The following is a 16,199-nucleotide window of genomic DNA, read 5'->3' as shown; positions in this document are numbered from 1 at the left end:
TGGAGTATAAAACATTCAGATCTGCACCTATGACCCATAAACAGCACATCCACCATCACCTTGTCCTGTATGTGTGTGTCTTTGTCGTTATTAGCATGCAACTGTGACCCTCGTGGCATTATTATGATGGGAGCTCCCTGTGACCAGATCAGTGGGGATTGTTCCTGCAAAAGATACGTCACTGGGCGCTACTGCAACCAGTGTCTGGTTAGTACTAACTGTTCTTCCTTCATGAGCTGATGCAAGAGAATACTGTTAGTTGAGTTCGTCGTCTTCTTTTGTTAAAATGAAGATTTGTGAAATTTTAATCTGATAATATTCACAAAATGCAATGAAATTTAAAACAAATGTCCATCCCTGTAGCCTGAATACTGGGGACTCAGCAATGACCTGGCTGGCTGCAGATCATGTGACTGTGACTTTGGGGGAGCCTACAACAATAGGTGTGTTAACATTCACTTTTACATTTACTGTGATTGATGATTCACGGTGACAGTCTATTCTCATGCACGCTGATTCATGCACAAAGCACATGTTGAGTCTAGTGAGCTATAAAGTCGAGCTGTGAATGATTCAGTCTTTTTTCACTGTGTGATTGCATGACTGAGCGTGAAAAGTTCTTGATTCATCAAAAACAGACATTTGAAGTTCCTGTTTCTCTTACTACAGGTGCATGATGGAGAACGGCCAGTGTGACTGTAGGAGACATCTGATCGGTCGACAGTGTTCCGAGGTGCAGCCTGGGTATTTCTGCGCTCCGTTGGACTACTATAAACATGAAGCTGAGGATGCTACTGGGCGCTCCCCTGATGACTCAGCACTGCCGGTGAGGATACAGAAGTGACTCAGTGTTACTCAAACTCATGAGCAGCTCTTTCACATAATGATGGTGAGCGTTGCAGCAGTTCCCTGATTATGTTACTGGGAGCTGAGCGGTGACTCCCACCCTCACAGAGCGCTGTGAGCATCAAACGTCAACCACATCCAACTTTGATCCATCTGCTTGTTACCTTTAAAAAAAAAGAAATAAGTAGCAGGCACTCTGAATAAAACTGCAGTCTTGTAAGAAAAATCATGTTGGGAAAAATAGGTAGAGGTAACAACTCCACTCAAACTGCCTCTAACAAACCCAGGACTTCTGAGTGAGGCTAAGGTCAAGGAGTTGTGTAAGATCAGGAAAATTCTTCTCAGATTAAAAAGGAATGTGTTATGAAGGAAAACAGCCACTGCATTCTTGGAGACTTGTGATGTCTTTGTGTCCTTTGATAGTGAACTGTTTGCAAGTTTTTGCAATGCCAGAAGTTTAACGTAAAGTAATCGGCTGATACCTCCCTCTTAAAGAGCTCCCATCACGTTACAAAAAGATCTGCCTGGTTGCGTCTGTAAACACTTTGTAGGCTTTGTTACAGATAAATCCATCTCAAAGAAGTGTCTCTGAAAATGGAATGACCTACAACAATCCCATCAAGTTTGTAGTTGATACAAAGTCATGCTGACAGGTCCATTCTCAAGTTCAAAAAAATAGAAAGTGATTGACCAACTAGAATTAAACGGTATAGAGAGCTGTATAATAAATATCCATCCCTCCCTCCCTCTATCCTTTCCTGTAGCCCTGATTTATTCCACAGTGGTATAGTTCTGAGCTCTGACCTCACTAACATGGGTCAAAGTGTGTAAGTCAGTAATAAAGGAAAAAACTGTCTCCTCCCCTCCCTGGGGAGGGGAGTTTCTAACGCCTTTCAGCCCAGTGGCAAGCTCAGGCAGTCCTTCACGACTACAGGAATGTGGAAGTAAGGGACATATTGAAACAGAATGTTTTAGGAAGAAAAGCACGACAGGTAGACATGAGGCTTTGTGGTTTTGACATGTGAGGCTGCTGGCTTCAGGGGTTTGCTTGAATTGACACTGAACATGCCTTTGAAATGCTGTGTTGTTTCCTGCGTGGAGCTGACCCTCAATGTAAACTGGCTTTGCGTTATTTGCCACAGTGATTTTCACCGAGACACTGCAGCGATTAGAAGGACAGAATATGGACGGTACAGTCAAGGGCATCTGTTAGTGCACAGTCCACAGCTGAAGTGACCCATAAACACCCCACACAGTGCCAGATACCACCGTGTCATGATGCCTTAGTGCTGCTTGATACATACGCCCACACATACCAACACTAAAACACACGCTCACACTTTTATCACAACATTGGCGATATGAACGATATCAATGTGTGATCTCCTCTCCTCTCCTCTCCCAGGGCAAAGCTAGGCCTCAGGCAGAGACTGAGTGTGTCCAGCATCTCAGCAACCAGCTGAGGAGGCAAAGACGTCACCGCCGCATTGCCAATACACAGCAAGAGAGGGCAGCACTGAGACGCATCCGTCAGCTTCAACAAACAGTGCGATAATCCCTTTGATTGATGGCTTGAGTTTATGTATAATCCTGCTTTTATTTTACTTTATACAGGGTTTGCCTGGTTTGACTTAGTCCACATTTGAGGGGTACGGATACATTGAAGCTGATGAAAATAAAGAAACTCAAATATTGTTTTGTAGTTGGACAGCAACAGTTGCCAACAGCTTTAAATGTGCTGTGTAGAGCCAAGTGGTCTTGTGATGCACGCACCATTGAGTAATGTGAAGCTTACTTAGCCAATTAAAGGGGGCGCTGTCCATGGAAATTAAGTCAAGTCAAACTAGTCAAGTTGAAAAAGACCTGAGAATATGAACTGTGAACTGAGAAGCGAGAAGCGTCATAAATAGCAACAGTGCAGGATTATAATGATATAATTAATTGTGTAGCTTGAGCAATCAAATATCAGTGTTGTTGAAGTTGAAATCATCATTACTTTTCTCTTTCTCTCTGTCTCTGTCTCTCTCTCTCTCTCTCTCTCTCTCTCTCTCTCTCTCTCTCTCTCTCTCTCTCTCTCTCCAGCCCGACGTGACGACTGTGCACAGAGAGCACAGTCCCAGCCACATGGTGACGTGGACCGGTCCTGGTTTTGCCCGTGTCAAAGACGGCGCCGGACTAGTGTTCACTGTGGACAACATTCCCTATGCCATGGAATATGACATTATGTTACGCTATGAACCTGAGGTGGGTATGTGTGTGTGTGGAGCAGGATTTTCACTTCAAAGTTGTTCACCTCCTCGTTGAAACAGATGCAGGTTGTATACGTGTGTGTTTCTGTGTGTGTGCGTAGTCCACAGAGGACTGGGAGGCCATTGTCAGTATCACCTCTGTCCTGCTGCCCTCCAGTCTCAGATGTGGAAACCTGCTGCCAACTGAACAGCTCTACACAGTTACCCTCCCACACCACAACAGGTAATAAACTAGAGTGTGTGTGTGTGTGTGTGTGTGTGTGTGTGTGTGTGTGTGTGTGTGTGTGTGTGTGTGTGTGTGTGTGTGTGTGTGTGTGTGTGTGTGTGTGTGTGTGTGTGAGTGTGTGTGTTTTTCTTTTCTTCTTTAATTGAAGAGCCATTGTTTCAACGTTGTTAGTTCAAGTCCTTAAAGGATTTGTTCAGGTACCCCAGGATTTGACATGGTTTCCTCAGGAAGAATGACATCATTGCATTGTTGTAGCTCAAACCTGCCCTGGCTTGCATGTACAACGTGAGCCAGGTCTGTGTTTGGATTCTCATTTCACCGTACCCTGAGGAATTGTTTATTATTGATGCAATGATAGGAAGGCAAATGGAACATACCAGACGCCATTGTTTTTAGATCGCACTCAAGTGATAAGAAGGAAAGGTAGCAGTTCTGTTGACTGTAGATCTGTCCGAGACGAGCAGAGAAAAGCACAGATATGGCAGAGAAGCTGTATGTATAAATACATACAGTACATGTGGTCTTGGTTGATTGATTGTGTTTACTTTCCCTAGTATCTTTTAAAGGTTAATGGATATACGAGTGTGCCAAAAATCACACCGGTGGAAAGATTCCATAGTGTGTTGCGACACAGAAGGAAAAGGAGGGACAGATGAAGAAAAAACCCAATGACTTAAGACTTCTGGAATTGCAAAAGATCAATCAGTGAAGTTTCATGTAACACTGCTTTGACACCTATTGATACCCAGTTGCAGAAAATTGGTGGACTAAAAGTTAATGCTGCGTAAAATGTGGAAAATTAGGCAGCAGAGAAAAGGTTTTTCGATTTAAAGATATCAGGGAACTTAACCCAAGCTAACTGCACCGACAATACAAACCTATTGAAAAGCCTTTCAGATTCTGAACTCATTCGGAACCAAGAGGTCACCCAGCCCACTGGCTGTCTCAGCAGACCATGACTCACCCTCTGCTCCTTTTCTGTGATTGGTCTGTCAGCCACAACCAATTAGCAAAGTGAGCCCAGAACACAGACAGAGGCTGGGTGGGGGGTGATGGGGGGGGGTTTGCTACACAGTTATAGAGGAGATGCTTAATGCCTTTTCTTTTTTAAATTTATGATGGTTATGAATGTCTCATGTTGTTTGTTTGTAGGTATGTCCAGATGCCCAGGCCGTTCTGTTTTGAGCCCAGCAACCGTTATGTGGTTGCGATCAGGTTCCAGCGTCATGGAGTCTCACACAGACATCTCACTGCCTTTATCCATATTGATTCGGTGAGATAACACACTCCTCCTCTCTCAGCCTGCCATTGTCATTTCTGATCTCTCAGTCTCTTCAAACATTTGCAATTGTTAGTGATATCTTTGGAAACACTTGTACTTCTACTACAAAGTTCAGGAAGTGATTGTGCTGATTGTACAGTTTATAATCCCTTGCCATTAAACTTTAATTCATAATTTTATTTTCTATTTTGTCCCCAACAGCTGGTTCTGATCCCCAAGTACACTGAGCTTCCTGGTTTCCAAGGTAACGAACCGGAGGCAGAACACCGACGTGAAGAAATGATTCGCTACATGTGTCTGGATTCTTTTATGATCACGCCGATGCCTGCCTTGGCTGAGATGTGCTCTAAACTCATCTGTAGCATTTCTGGCATCATTCATGACGGTGCTTTGTGTGAGTAGGAAGACGAACACACAACAACATTCCGCAGTGATGTAATCATTATATCTCCTTCATTTCTTTAATTTTGCTCAGCTTCCTGTATTTGTGTCTCTTGTGTGCAGCCTGTCAGTGTGACCCCCAGGGCTCCCTCAGTGCTGAGTGTGATAAGATCGGAGGTCAGTGTCGTTGTAAGCCCAATGTGATTGGACGGCGCTGTGACCAGTGTGCACCAGGAACTTATGGCTTTGGACCTTATGGCTGCACTGGTGAGTCTGTTTGGGCAACGATAAAGTGTTCCACCTCATTGTGACATTTCATAGAAAAAAGGAAGACATTTCATTTAATTTCATATTGACTCGTTCAATATTTTAATACCAAACCCTGTCTTTCACCTGCCCAGCCTGTGACTGCCATTCCCAGGGCTCCTTGAGTCACCAGTGTGACCCAGTTACAGGACTTTGCCCTTGCCGGCCCGGTGCCACTGGCCGCCAATGCTCAGACTGCCAGCCGGGCCAATGGGGCTTCCCCACCTGCAGCCCCTGCCAGTGTAACGGCCATACAGACAGTTGTGACCCTCACACCGGGCAGTGCAGAGAGTGCAGGGACTACACAGCAGGTCACTTCTGTGAACGGTAAGGATCACTGAAGGTATCAGGAAGACAGGAAGGGACAGAGACAAGTTCATGTCAAGTTTCCTCCCCTGGATATCACAATGATGATGAATTTATCTCCTTTTGTCAAGTTGTATGGATGGATTCTTTGGAAACCCAGTGCTCGGCTCAGGAGAGCACTGTCGGCCCTGTCCCTGTCCCGGGAACCCAGGGTCAGACCACTTCAACGGGCTCTCCTGCTTCTCTGACCACTCCTCTAACCAGATCATCTGTAACTGCAAGCAAGGCTACACAGGTGAGAAGTTGAACTACAGCGGAATTTAATACAGAGACATGATTGTGTCCGGAACGCTGCAACCTGCCATTCATTTTGTTTTGTGCATTGTCTATCAATTATTTGACCTTTCAACTGACCTTCACAAAGGGAAATACATAGCAGACTTGAATATCTAACATCACAGCCGTCCCTTTGCACGCCAGGATCCCGCTGCGACCAGTGTGCCCCTGGTCACTATGGTAACCCAGCCCAACCTGGAGGGCAGTGCCTCCGGTGTGAGTGCAACGGCAACATTGACACCCAGGACTCTGAGGCGTGTGATCCAAGGACGGGTCAGTGCCTTAAGTGCCTGTACCACACTGACGGCCCCTCCTGTGCCCACTGTCAAAATGGTTACTACGGCAATGCTTTGTCCCAGGATTGCAGACGTGAGTGATTGCATTGGAGTTTCGTTTAATGTCTATTTAAATTTATTTAAGCACAATATTCACATGTAATTGATGGTCTGACCTGTCAGTGTAGTTGTAGAACCTTAATGTCTTCTGTTTGTTTCCCCTCTGTAGGTTGTACCTGTGTGACTGCTGGTAGCATCCAGTCTGCTTGTAGTGATGGACAGTGTCAGTGTGACAGGCAGACCGGGGCCTGTCCTTGTAGGGAGAACGTTGTCGGCCACAACTGTGACCAGTGTGCTCCTAATCACTGGAATTATGGTTTGGACCGGGGCTGTGAGCCCTGTGGCTGTGACCCACATCATGCCCTTGGCACTCACTGCAACATGGTGAGAGAGCACAAAGGAATCAGAAAGTGTTTACTCATGTTTTATATCTGTCTGTCCCTATATGTCTGTCAATCTGTCTTTTGTGTCTCTCATAGTTCACAGGTCAGTGTCACTGTCGACCAGGCTTCGGGGGTCAACATTGCACTGAGTGTGAGCAGTTCCACTGGGGTGACCCACAGGTGCAGTGTCAAGGTAACAACACATTCCATTCTACATACTGTATATACTGTATATCAACGGGCTTCTTCTACTCTGACAAGCATTGACCTCTACTGGTGACTCGGCGTATTGCAAAAACACAGACCTGTTGTTTTGGGTTTTTTGCAGAGTGTAACTGCCACCGTCTGGGCTCTGAGACGGCCCAGTGTGACAGGTTAACAGGGGCGTGTGTGTGCATGGAGGGAGCAGCAGGAAAGCACTGCGATAAATGCGCTCGCGGCTTCACCGGCGTCTTCCCAAAGTGCAACCAGTGTCATCCCTGCTTCCAGCTGTGGGACGACGCGGTGTGCCAGATTAAAAGAGACCTGGAACACATCCAGTACTCTGTGCAGAAGATCCAGGAGAGCGGCGTCACGCCAGGAGTTGGTGATACACGCATTCAGGAACTGGAGAAGAAGCTGAAACAGGTTCAGGATCTGATCAGTGGAGAGAACAGTGACAGAATCCACCAGCTGATTGGACAGAGCATCGATGACCTCAGGTGAATGTCTGCATTGTGTCAGGACTCCTGCCAGCAATCAGATCTTTCACAGTTTATGTATGATAGACCGCATCGCTCTCACCGCGCTCCGTTTGGGTTTTCCAGGGCTGAGATTGCCTTGACTGACGGGCGGCTGATGGGCATCACTCGAGAGCTAAATACGACCGCAGCACGGGACGGAACACTGCGTAGCACACTGAGTGACCTGGAGAGAGAGCTGAGGGACATCAACACCACTGTGGCTCACAAACGGAGCCAGCTAGAGAACTACCTCAGCTCAGGATTTATAGGTAGGAATCTGTCAAATCACTCCAGATAAGCTGTCATGTTCCGCTATGCATGACACTTCGTTTGGTTACGCTCCTTTGGCCGGGACAGTTAAATTTAAAACTGATTCATGTAAGACTCAATGTTAGAATGTGTTGTTTCTTAGCCCATCGTTTGTGTTTTTCCCACACAGATCAGTATGAGAGTGTGAAGAAGTACTACGGGCAGTCGACAGAGGCTGAAGCAAAGTGCAACGCTTCAGTGTCTGGTCCCTCCAGCCCGGTGGAACAGTCCAAACTCACACGCACAACCACTGAAAACCTCCTCAAGGTCAAGAAAGACAAATTCCTCCGCACAGTGGCGGCCCAGAAGAAATCGTTTGACGAGCTGAAGCATAAAGCTCACGACATGGATAAGAAGGTCCATCACCTCAGTCACAAGGTGGGCAATGTTGAATATGTTGCCTTTAACGTGTATGGTTTTAATTTGGTTGCGTAACTGAACATCCTGTGTTTTCTAGGTATGTGGAGGCCACAACAACGCCAGCGCTAATGGCAGTTGCCCAGACCGCCCATGTGGTGGTGCTGGTTGCCTTGATGATGAGGGCAAGCGTGTCTGTGGCGGAGAAGGATGTAACGGCACTGTGAGCGCGTCTGTGGCAGCTCTGAAACATGCCAAGGACGCCACCAACAATCTGACTGCTGTCAGTGAAGATCTGCAGGGCGTGACCAGAAAGGTGAGGCCATTATAGGGTTAAGATGACCGTATTGGTGTTGAATATAAGAGTGATGGTGCTACATTTTGTATAGTTGTATTAGTCGGTCCACTTGTAACGGCCTAAATTGCTTTAATTCGTTTGTTAATTAGTGCTGCTACCTTCTTCCTGGTTCAATTCTATAAATTGTACCATTTGGAAGTTTCTTACATACATTGGTTCCCTGTGTTCAGCTCCAGGATATAGCCTCTCTGACCCTGGATGTGAAGAACCAGGCAATGAACACCCTGGAGAAAGCACAGAGGAAAAAGGACCACTTTGAAAACTCCAACAAGAAGCTGAAGGATTTCATTAAAAAAATCAGAGACTTCCTCACTGGTAGGTTGATATTGGTTCGCTTTGAACCAGCGTTATTCCTGTTTGCCGTTCTTCTGCCTGTTCCACTGCATCTCGCCTTCAATTGTCACCCTGTCGCCCTCTTTTGTTGTCCAGAGGAGGGAGCCGATCCAGAGAGCATAGAGAAGGTGGCTCTGCAGGTCTTGTCCATCACTCTACCAGTCAACAGGACGAGTCTGGACAAATTGGTCCGGGAGATAAAGGACAGCCTCGCCAATCTCACCAACATCCAGGGGATCGTCAACCAGACCTCACAACATCTCAGCAAAGCCAAAGATCTGCTGGACAAAGCTAAAGATGCCAAGTGAGTGGGATGAAGAAGAACTCACTGCATAGCACCATTAAAATAACATCATTTAGCTCCAGTATGAGCATGCTGATCTGTGGTGCCTCCTTTCAGGATCCGAGCGGAGGAAGTGAAGGATACAGCCAACGATACCAAGCGGGCACTGGATGTGTCGGAGAAGGCCATAGAGAAAGCAAGAAAAGCCCTCGAGGATGCACTTAAGAACCTTAACAACACAAGGAATGCTACTTTCACGGTACAGTAAAGGTTTGATGTCTGTGTGTGTGTGTGTTACTGTGTTAGCTGTGATGTGTAAAACTGCACTTTTCACACTCACATGGTTGAGTTATTTCCAGAATATGTAGAGCAGTTGTATCTGTGTGTCTGTGTGTCACCTTTGCATACCACTCTTTTCTCCAGGTGGAAGAGAATCTGCAGCAGCTGGGGGACAAGCAGGACGAGGTCATGATGCGCCTCGCCAACCTCACCATGGGCGTGGAAGCCCTCAGGAATAAGACAGCGATGAACAGGGCGATGGCTAAGGATGCCAAGGCCGTGGCGAACAATGCCACGCTGTTAGCATCCACCCTGCAGAATGTGAGTATGAGTATTTTAAAGGACAATCAGAGTGTAGACAATGTACTGAGTAGAGTAGACGTCCTAAGTGAGCATAAGAATAAGATTTAGTTGAACACTCGCCTGCAATCGTGTCTTTTCCCAGAGCCTTAACAAGACGGAGGAGGAGTACCGTAAGCTGCAGAAGAAGGTGAAATCTCTGGGTGAGGAATCTGGAGGCCTGGGCAACATCAACCAGAAGGCAAAGGATATGAAGAAAGAGGCAGAAGACCTCCTCAGCAAAGCCAACAAGGGGATAGAACAGCTGAAGAGTGAGTACAGCAGGACATAAAGATAAAAGGATAAAAGACTGAGCTGCATTTTCACAGTCGTTAAACTTGGAAAGTTTTTGAGGGCAAATAAAAAGTTAAGTTTTGAAATGTTAACCTTTTGGAAGTTATATGCCATCCAAGACTTAAAGTAAAACAACACATTACACTTTATGATGCCTGAGACGCACATGAACTTTGATGGGATGCAGCTGTCGACGTGTCTCTGCTCTTACCCTCTCTGACTCTCTGTCTCACTCTCTCTGCTCTTACCGTCTCTGACTCTGTCTCACTCTCTCTGCCGGGTTGCAGAACTGGAGAAAAAATTCCGGAATAACGAGCAGCGGATGCAGAGGCAGCGCGACGAGCTGACGGAGCTGGAGAGGAACGCCACCCTGGTACGGGAGGAGATTCGAGATCAAGTGCACAAATACAGCAACTGCTAGTGAGGACGCTTCGGTGAAGGTGTTTACTGTTTGTTGCTGTAGTTCTTAAATATGAGTCTGAGTTATGACTGATGCTGTGATTGGGTTAGGACAACATCTCCCCCAGGAAAAGAAAAACACTCCATACCTCCGTTATTTCACTGGTTATTAAAGTTTTACACATTTACCTGTCACTGTGCTCCGTTCTGTCACACAAATGAACTTCTCTATCCATGTACTGTACTACTGTTTGACCCAAGGATATCATCATTATAGCTGTGGTGTATATGTCTTTAAGCTATTGTAAATGGTTGATGAGAAATGGGACCTGTTTTTTTTTACTGTATAGTTATTGATGATTGATTTCCTAAACAATAACAGAAGAAATATAATAGTATAAATATGTTAATCCCAAATCTATTTGGACCAACAGTACGTTGATTTTGACTACGATTCTGTAACTTGACCAGATAAGTATCGTATTTACAAGATGTGTTCAGAAATCCATGTGAAACTGATTTGAGAAATTGAATATGATGTTTATTTTTGTTACATAATGTGGTCTTGATTGAATATATATGAATGTGTATGCAAATATTATCCCATTCTGATGTGTTATTACCAGTTTGGTAAACAAATAAATCGGATCCCTTTTATGTAAATGTATAATAGTGCTGTCCTGGATTTGTGCTGTCTTGTTATTTCAGATCATCGCCACTAGGGGGCGCCGTAAACTCAACAAGGCAGGATGAGAAGCGTTCCCTGTCTTTCTAGCCACTGTGTTTAATCTAATCATACATAATTAACAATACTTTTACTACTTATGGATTCTATATTGGCGTTCATATTTTAAGAATTTTATTAGTTTTTTTAGTTTTTTCCTTGTGTCATTTCCCTGTGAGTGTGATGTATTTCTACAGTGAATCAACAGTGAATTAACTGTGTCTGCTTCCATTCACTGCTCTGGTGACCATCAGTCTGAAGGAGCTCTGCTATTATCTGATGCATTCTGGCAGCGGATGGTGGAGCCTTAACAAAGAGAGGCTGTCCTGCTGCGGCACAGGGAATGTGTAACATGACAGAGGTTTACAGCAGGCCGTGTTCTCCAGGAAGGGAAACACCTGTTTCATATATTAGAGAGTGACGGGGGTGAAATGTACTTGTTTAATATTACTGATAGACAGATAAGGACCCCAGGCCTTTTTCAACCTAAGGAATGATGTAAACTGGCTTTCCGTTATGATTTATTCAAGACTCCAAACTCAAACTGTAGGATTTGAGTGGCTTAATTTAGAACGAGGGAAAACAATGACCTCTGCCATCCAAATGGAGTACTCTCACCATGTCACCCATCCGGGGATTCGATCCCACGCACCTCCTGTCTCCTCCTCCAGCTCCGCTCCGTGAATCCAGCTCGGGCTTTCCAGAAGAGACGCGCAGGAGTTTGAGGACTCCTCGTTGCGGGAACACTGAGCTCCAGCAACTCCGGCAGCAAGTGGAGCAGGAGGAGGAGGGAGACTCATTGATAGAAAACACAGGCGCGAACATCCCAACAGATTCATAATAAGAAAGAAAGAAAAGGGAGCCAGACGGTGAGTGTTTCCCACTTTACGAACCTTTTCACGGCTCAAACTACGCATGTGGACTGTGTTTGAAGAGCTCTCGCCCTCTGTGTGACTCTAATGCTGGCTTTCAGGAGAGAGCACAGAGGCTTTATGTAATTCTATACCTTTGGAAACGTTTTGCGAGCAGGAGTAAGACTCATATCTCCTCAGTCCTCCACCAGGTCCGCTTTTTGTCCCCAAACTAACTTTAAACCCCCCTAACCGACGAAAAGACGCAGACTGGACTTTAGAAACTGAAATCAATTGTTACACCATCTGTTTAAATACACTTGAGGGTTTGTTTTGTTTTATTTTCAAATCTCAAAGTTCCATAATTTGTCAATGTTTGCTCAATACTTGTGTGTTGTGTGTGTGTGTGTGTGTCACTTGTACACAACAGGTTGCAGGTTCAGCTTGTGGATGTGCGCACAGTCATGCTCGCATCGCTTCTAACACTCGTCTGTGGTGAGTAGAACTGGAACTCTTTGATGTCCATTCATGTTTTCTGCTCCATAACAAATCCTTAGAAGTGATTTAATGGGCGAGTGTGACAGCTGAGAGCCTTCTTCAGGTCACTGGGCTTTCTCCTGCAAAACACAAGGCGCATATTCAGCTTAAGCCATGAATCCTGAAACATATTCCCCCCTTAAACTCGGTGAAAATTCCATTGAGGTGAGATAATTCGACATGTTTGAGGTGAATCAAGAGTCATTTTCTGGGTAATTGTTTCAAGATACAGAGAGGGGAATCATATATGAAGGGGGAATGTTTTGGGGAGGAGGTAGCCTGTATTCTTTCCATTTGATTGGTAGAAATAAAGGTAAAATAAAGCTTTGACGACTCTTTGCAAAACTTTACTTATACTTATATAATATGCATGAGGTTGTAATGAGGCAGTATATAGGGTTTTACCTGCAGATGGAATAATATGGTGTAAACAGGAGCCTGAGTGTGATGGATGTGTGTGATGGGAGCACTGGTCCCCCTCCTCTGCACAGATAAAATAACCAATGATTCTTTTTTAGGGCCCCTGGTGCCCTTCAGCTTATAGGCTTCTGAGGTCATCCTTCTCTCTCTTGCGCTCTCTTGCGCTCTCTCTCTCTCTCTCTCTCTCTCTCTCTCTCTCTCTCTGTGGGTGGTGTGGCTGTGTTTATGGTCCTCCTAAAACAGCCCAGCTGAATCCGCAAATAGAGACACCCACTTTGCTCCCATCTACAGCACTGCTGAAGACCCTTCGTGTCGTGTGTGTGTGGGTGTGAGTGTGTGTGTGTGCCCACTGTTGCACACTCACATACAATCTACAACAGTATATACTCAATAGTAGAATACATAGAAGCAGACACAGAAGGACAGAGAGGTGTGACATCATTAGTTGTAATAACATAAACAGAAAATAACCAAAAGTATATGAATGCGTTGCAATGGTTGCTCTCTGGATGTTTGCCACCTTGAAGCAACAGTCACTACTGTCCGTGAACTGATGATTCATCTGCTAAATGGGCTCCAATGAAAGGATCCCTAATGCATTGTTCCCCTGAAGTGAGGAGACAATGGGCTCATTGCTCCAGTAAAAGTCTATTAGTGCCTGCTGTTATCACTCAGGGTGTCCCGTCTATCTCAGCCGGTGTCATTTTCACACCTGCAGCTCTTTATGGGGGCCAGCGGAGCGTTCTGCTGGTTTTCAGGATACGCCGTACTTGCAGAATGTTCTTAGACGATAAATCTCTCTCAAGGTTTCTCCCCCGAGTGAGTTTGACTTTTCCTCCGCTCGTTACGCAATCGTGTCACAATCTGGGCTTAGAAGAAATGTAAGAAAGTAAAGAGTAAAAATAGGCCGGAGCGAGGAGATCAAAGGTCAGAGACGCAGATTGAAAGGAGAGGTGTTTCAGGAAAGGAAGTGAAGTGAAGTGTGTGTGTGTGTCTATAAACCTGCCACATGTCATTATAGAGATAGGAGCTGTCTTTTCAGCCTCCTGAGGTCTCTTGGGACACACTGCAAGGTCAAGGGTCACTTCCATACCAGAGATGGGGTAATTGGCATGCGTACAAATTGTCTGTGCGTGCGTGTGTGTGTGTTAGTGTGTGTGTGTGCATATGAGTGAAAAAAGGGAGAAAGTGAAAGGACCTAGACTGATTACAGGGACAAAGAACCACTAGTGCCTCTCTCTCTCTCTCTCTCTCTCTCTCTCTCTCTCTCTCTCTCTCTCTCTCTCTCTCTCTCTCTCTCTCTCTCTCTCTCTCTCTCTTCCTTTTCAATTTCCATTTCCATTCTTCTTTTTTGGGGGTGGGGGTGGAAGAAGGACCTGTATGAATCCACTATGCATACTTGTAGTTTGTGTGTGTGTGTGTGTGTGTTCGCAAATATCTGACACTAGATTCCTGTGCTTTAGAGCAGAAACCTTTCAGGACAAAACAGCGACCTTAGCAGATAAAAACAGATCAAAGATTGTCCTGCGTGTGATCACATCGTGCGTCGCCCGGCTCGTTGCTTTTCCTGAAGTGATGCGATTGAAGTCAGCCGAGGAAGAAACCACATCTTAATTATTTCAGAGGCAGGAAGGAAGGAAGGAAAACTGAACATGAAAGAGGATCAGGTTTGCCTCGTGCAGTAAATCCTCTGTAATTCACCTTTCTTGCAGGCTTCTGTGAGTCCAAACAGGGATTTACTTTACTACTGACGACCTCCCCCAGATGTGTGTGTGTGTGTGTGTGTGTGTGTGTGTGTGTGTGTGTGTGCGCGTGGGTGCGTGTGGGTGCAGGTAATGGCTGGTATTAGGCAGGCAGAGTGAGAGAGTGTGTTCCCGGGGCCTTTGTAAGCGACAGCCTCCGGAAATGTGCGGATACCAGAACAATGGCGCAATAAAGCCTGCTAACCACCAGCACTCGGCAGAGAGAGAGAGAGAGAGAGAGAGAGCGAAAGAGAGAGAGAGAGAGAGAGAGAGAGAGAGAGAGAGAGAGAGAGAGAGAGAGAGAGAGAGAGACATTAGAAAGCAGAGAAATGCTTGGTTAATATAGGGACAAAGAAAATAGAGTAAGAGAGACGGAGGCACAAGAGAAGAGGTGGTGGGGGGACAGAGAGAGAGAGAGAGAGAGAGAGAGAGAGAGGGAACAGGTTTGTTTATATGAAAGGATGGTGAGTTAGGTTTCCCATCCTGTAGGTAGGGGCTTTTCTGGATGAAAAGAGGAGGTGGAGATTAAGGAGGAGTAAAGGGCGGGTGGGCTGAAAGTGGAGGAACTGGAGATGGTCTCATTAAAAACAATGGGGAGACTCATACAGTGGTAAACCTGGCTGATGCTCTCAAATCTACACACTTCACCCTGAAACACAATTCTGACACTCTTAGTAACTTTATTGACTTCCCATCTTGAGCAAGGCAGCCTGAGTCATAAAGGAAGAAGCACAAACACAACACTGCAGCCATTCAGTGCGTTTCCATGCAGGATGAAGCTCATTAGATCTTTGGCGATAAGTGGAATAAACACCGCAATCAAGAGCTTTTCGCAATTGCACATTGTTATACTGATTGCACACACACTCTGCGTTCTCATTCTACGCCTGCATTCCCCCACCTGCTGCACTGATAAAGCACAGAGTCATGTTTATTCATCCAAGGCTCATTCTGCATCTTTGCCTTAATGGCAGCGCAGGCAGAAATCTGCAGCGTGAGAGAGAATGTGCTGACTCTTCATGCACAGGCGGTCAAATTTGATCAAAGTGTGTCAGAGCGATTCATCCAAGGAACTTATTGTGTCATTTAGTGTGCAGTGTATCAAGTTACATCAATAATTCAGCTGATGTGGTCTTGATGAACGGTTGCATTAAATCAAAACAAGTCCCAGCAAGAAGAGGAGACGGGTTTAAAAGTTCTATGCTATTGCAGTAAATCCTTTCTCACTTCTTTTGGTGATTTTTCTATAAACGGTATTAGAGTTTTATTCCCCTCTGACATTTGCATTTCCTCCCCACTTTATTGCCTGCTGCCCTAATAACAGGTTGGGCTGTGCAGCTTGTTAAAAAGCACTCTAAGACACCTTCCGCTCCTCTAATTACCTTATTGTAGACAAGGATAAATTACAGGGAATGGAGGTGAAGATGATGAGAGAAGGAGAAGAAAAAAAAGATAGGAAATGACAGGAAAGATAATGGAGAATTGCTTCCAACGTGTCGTGTGAACTCATAAGTTGCTCATATGTATTTTAAAATACAAGGGAAGAACGTTCGCCTTGTTTGATGACTTGAGCTTGATTGTCCTGTAATTACACATGCACAC

The 16,199-nt window shown here is 45.4% G+C and overlaps 2 protein-coding genes across 2 annotated transcripts in view; both read left to right on the top strand.

Annotated features, from left to right (window-relative positions):
- lamb2l (laminin, beta 2-like) overlaps positions 1 to 10,498 on the top strand; it is a 28,911-nt gene extending 18,413 nt beyond the window's left edge. The window contains exons 12-35 of the mRNA XM_076163389.1: positions 95 to 207; positions 364 to 443; positions 670 to 826; positions 2,252 to 2,392; positions 2,929 to 3,090; positions 3,197 to 3,318; positions 4,474 to 4,594; positions 4,805 to 4,997; positions 5,108 to 5,251; positions 5,386 to 5,617; positions 5,728 to 5,891; positions 6,077 to 6,301; positions 6,437 to 6,651; positions 6,747 to 6,843; positions 6,979 to 7,351; positions 7,457 to 7,641; positions 7,812 to 8,059; positions 8,139 to 8,354; positions 8,567 to 8,711; positions 8,826 to 9,033; positions 9,130 to 9,271; positions 9,436 to 9,612; positions 9,737 to 9,902; positions 10,212 to 10,498. Of these exons, the coding sequence (XP_076019504.1) occupies positions 95 to 207; positions 364 to 443; positions 670 to 826; positions 2,252 to 2,392; positions 2,929 to 3,090; positions 3,197 to 3,318; positions 4,474 to 4,594; positions 4,805 to 4,997; positions 5,108 to 5,251; positions 5,386 to 5,617; positions 5,728 to 5,891; positions 6,077 to 6,301; positions 6,437 to 6,651; positions 6,747 to 6,843; positions 6,979 to 7,351; positions 7,457 to 7,641; positions 7,812 to 8,059; positions 8,139 to 8,354; positions 8,567 to 8,711; positions 8,826 to 9,033; positions 9,130 to 9,271; positions 9,436 to 9,612; positions 9,737 to 9,902; positions 10,212 to 10,345 (4,160 nt within the window). The 3' untranslated portion in view covers positions 10,346 to 10,498. The remainder of the gene's footprint in view (positions 1 to 94; positions 208 to 363; positions 444 to 669; positions 827 to 2,251; positions 2,393 to 2,928; positions 3,091 to 3,196; positions 3,319 to 4,473; positions 4,595 to 4,804; positions 4,998 to 5,107; positions 5,252 to 5,385; positions 5,618 to 5,727; positions 5,892 to 6,076; positions 6,302 to 6,436; positions 6,652 to 6,746; positions 6,844 to 6,978; positions 7,352 to 7,456; positions 7,642 to 7,811; positions 8,060 to 8,138; positions 8,355 to 8,566; positions 8,712 to 8,825; positions 9,034 to 9,129; positions 9,272 to 9,435; positions 9,613 to 9,736; positions 9,903 to 10,211) is intronic.
- A 1,258-nt stretch (positions 10,499 to 11,756) lies between these two features.
- The window catches only part of lamb2 (laminin, beta 2 (laminin S)), a 29,200-nt gene continuing 24,757 nt past the window's right edge, over positions 11,757 to 16,199 (top strand). Inside the window, exons 1-2 of the mRNA XM_076163442.1 lie at positions 11,757 to 11,922; positions 12,336 to 12,393. Of these exons, the coding sequence (XP_076019557.1) occupies positions 12,363 to 12,393 (31 nt within the window). The 5' untranslated portion in view covers positions 11,757 to 11,922; positions 12,336 to 12,362. The remainder of the gene's footprint in view (positions 11,923 to 12,335; positions 12,394 to 16,199) is intronic.

The sequence above is a fragment of the Genypterus blacodes genome, unplaced genomic scaffold (assembly GCF_046128005.1).
Source record: "Genypterus blacodes isolate CSIRO-AG114 ecotype Tasmania unplaced genomic scaffold, CSIRO-AGI_Gbla_v1 ptg000131l_1, whole genome shotgun sequence".
NCBI lineage: Eukaryota > Metazoa > Chordata > Actinopteri > Ophidiiformes > Ophidiidae > Genypterus > Genypterus blacodes.
Note: the sequence above shows the minus strand (reverse complement) of the source record. Positions and strands in the feature narration are given on the sequence as shown.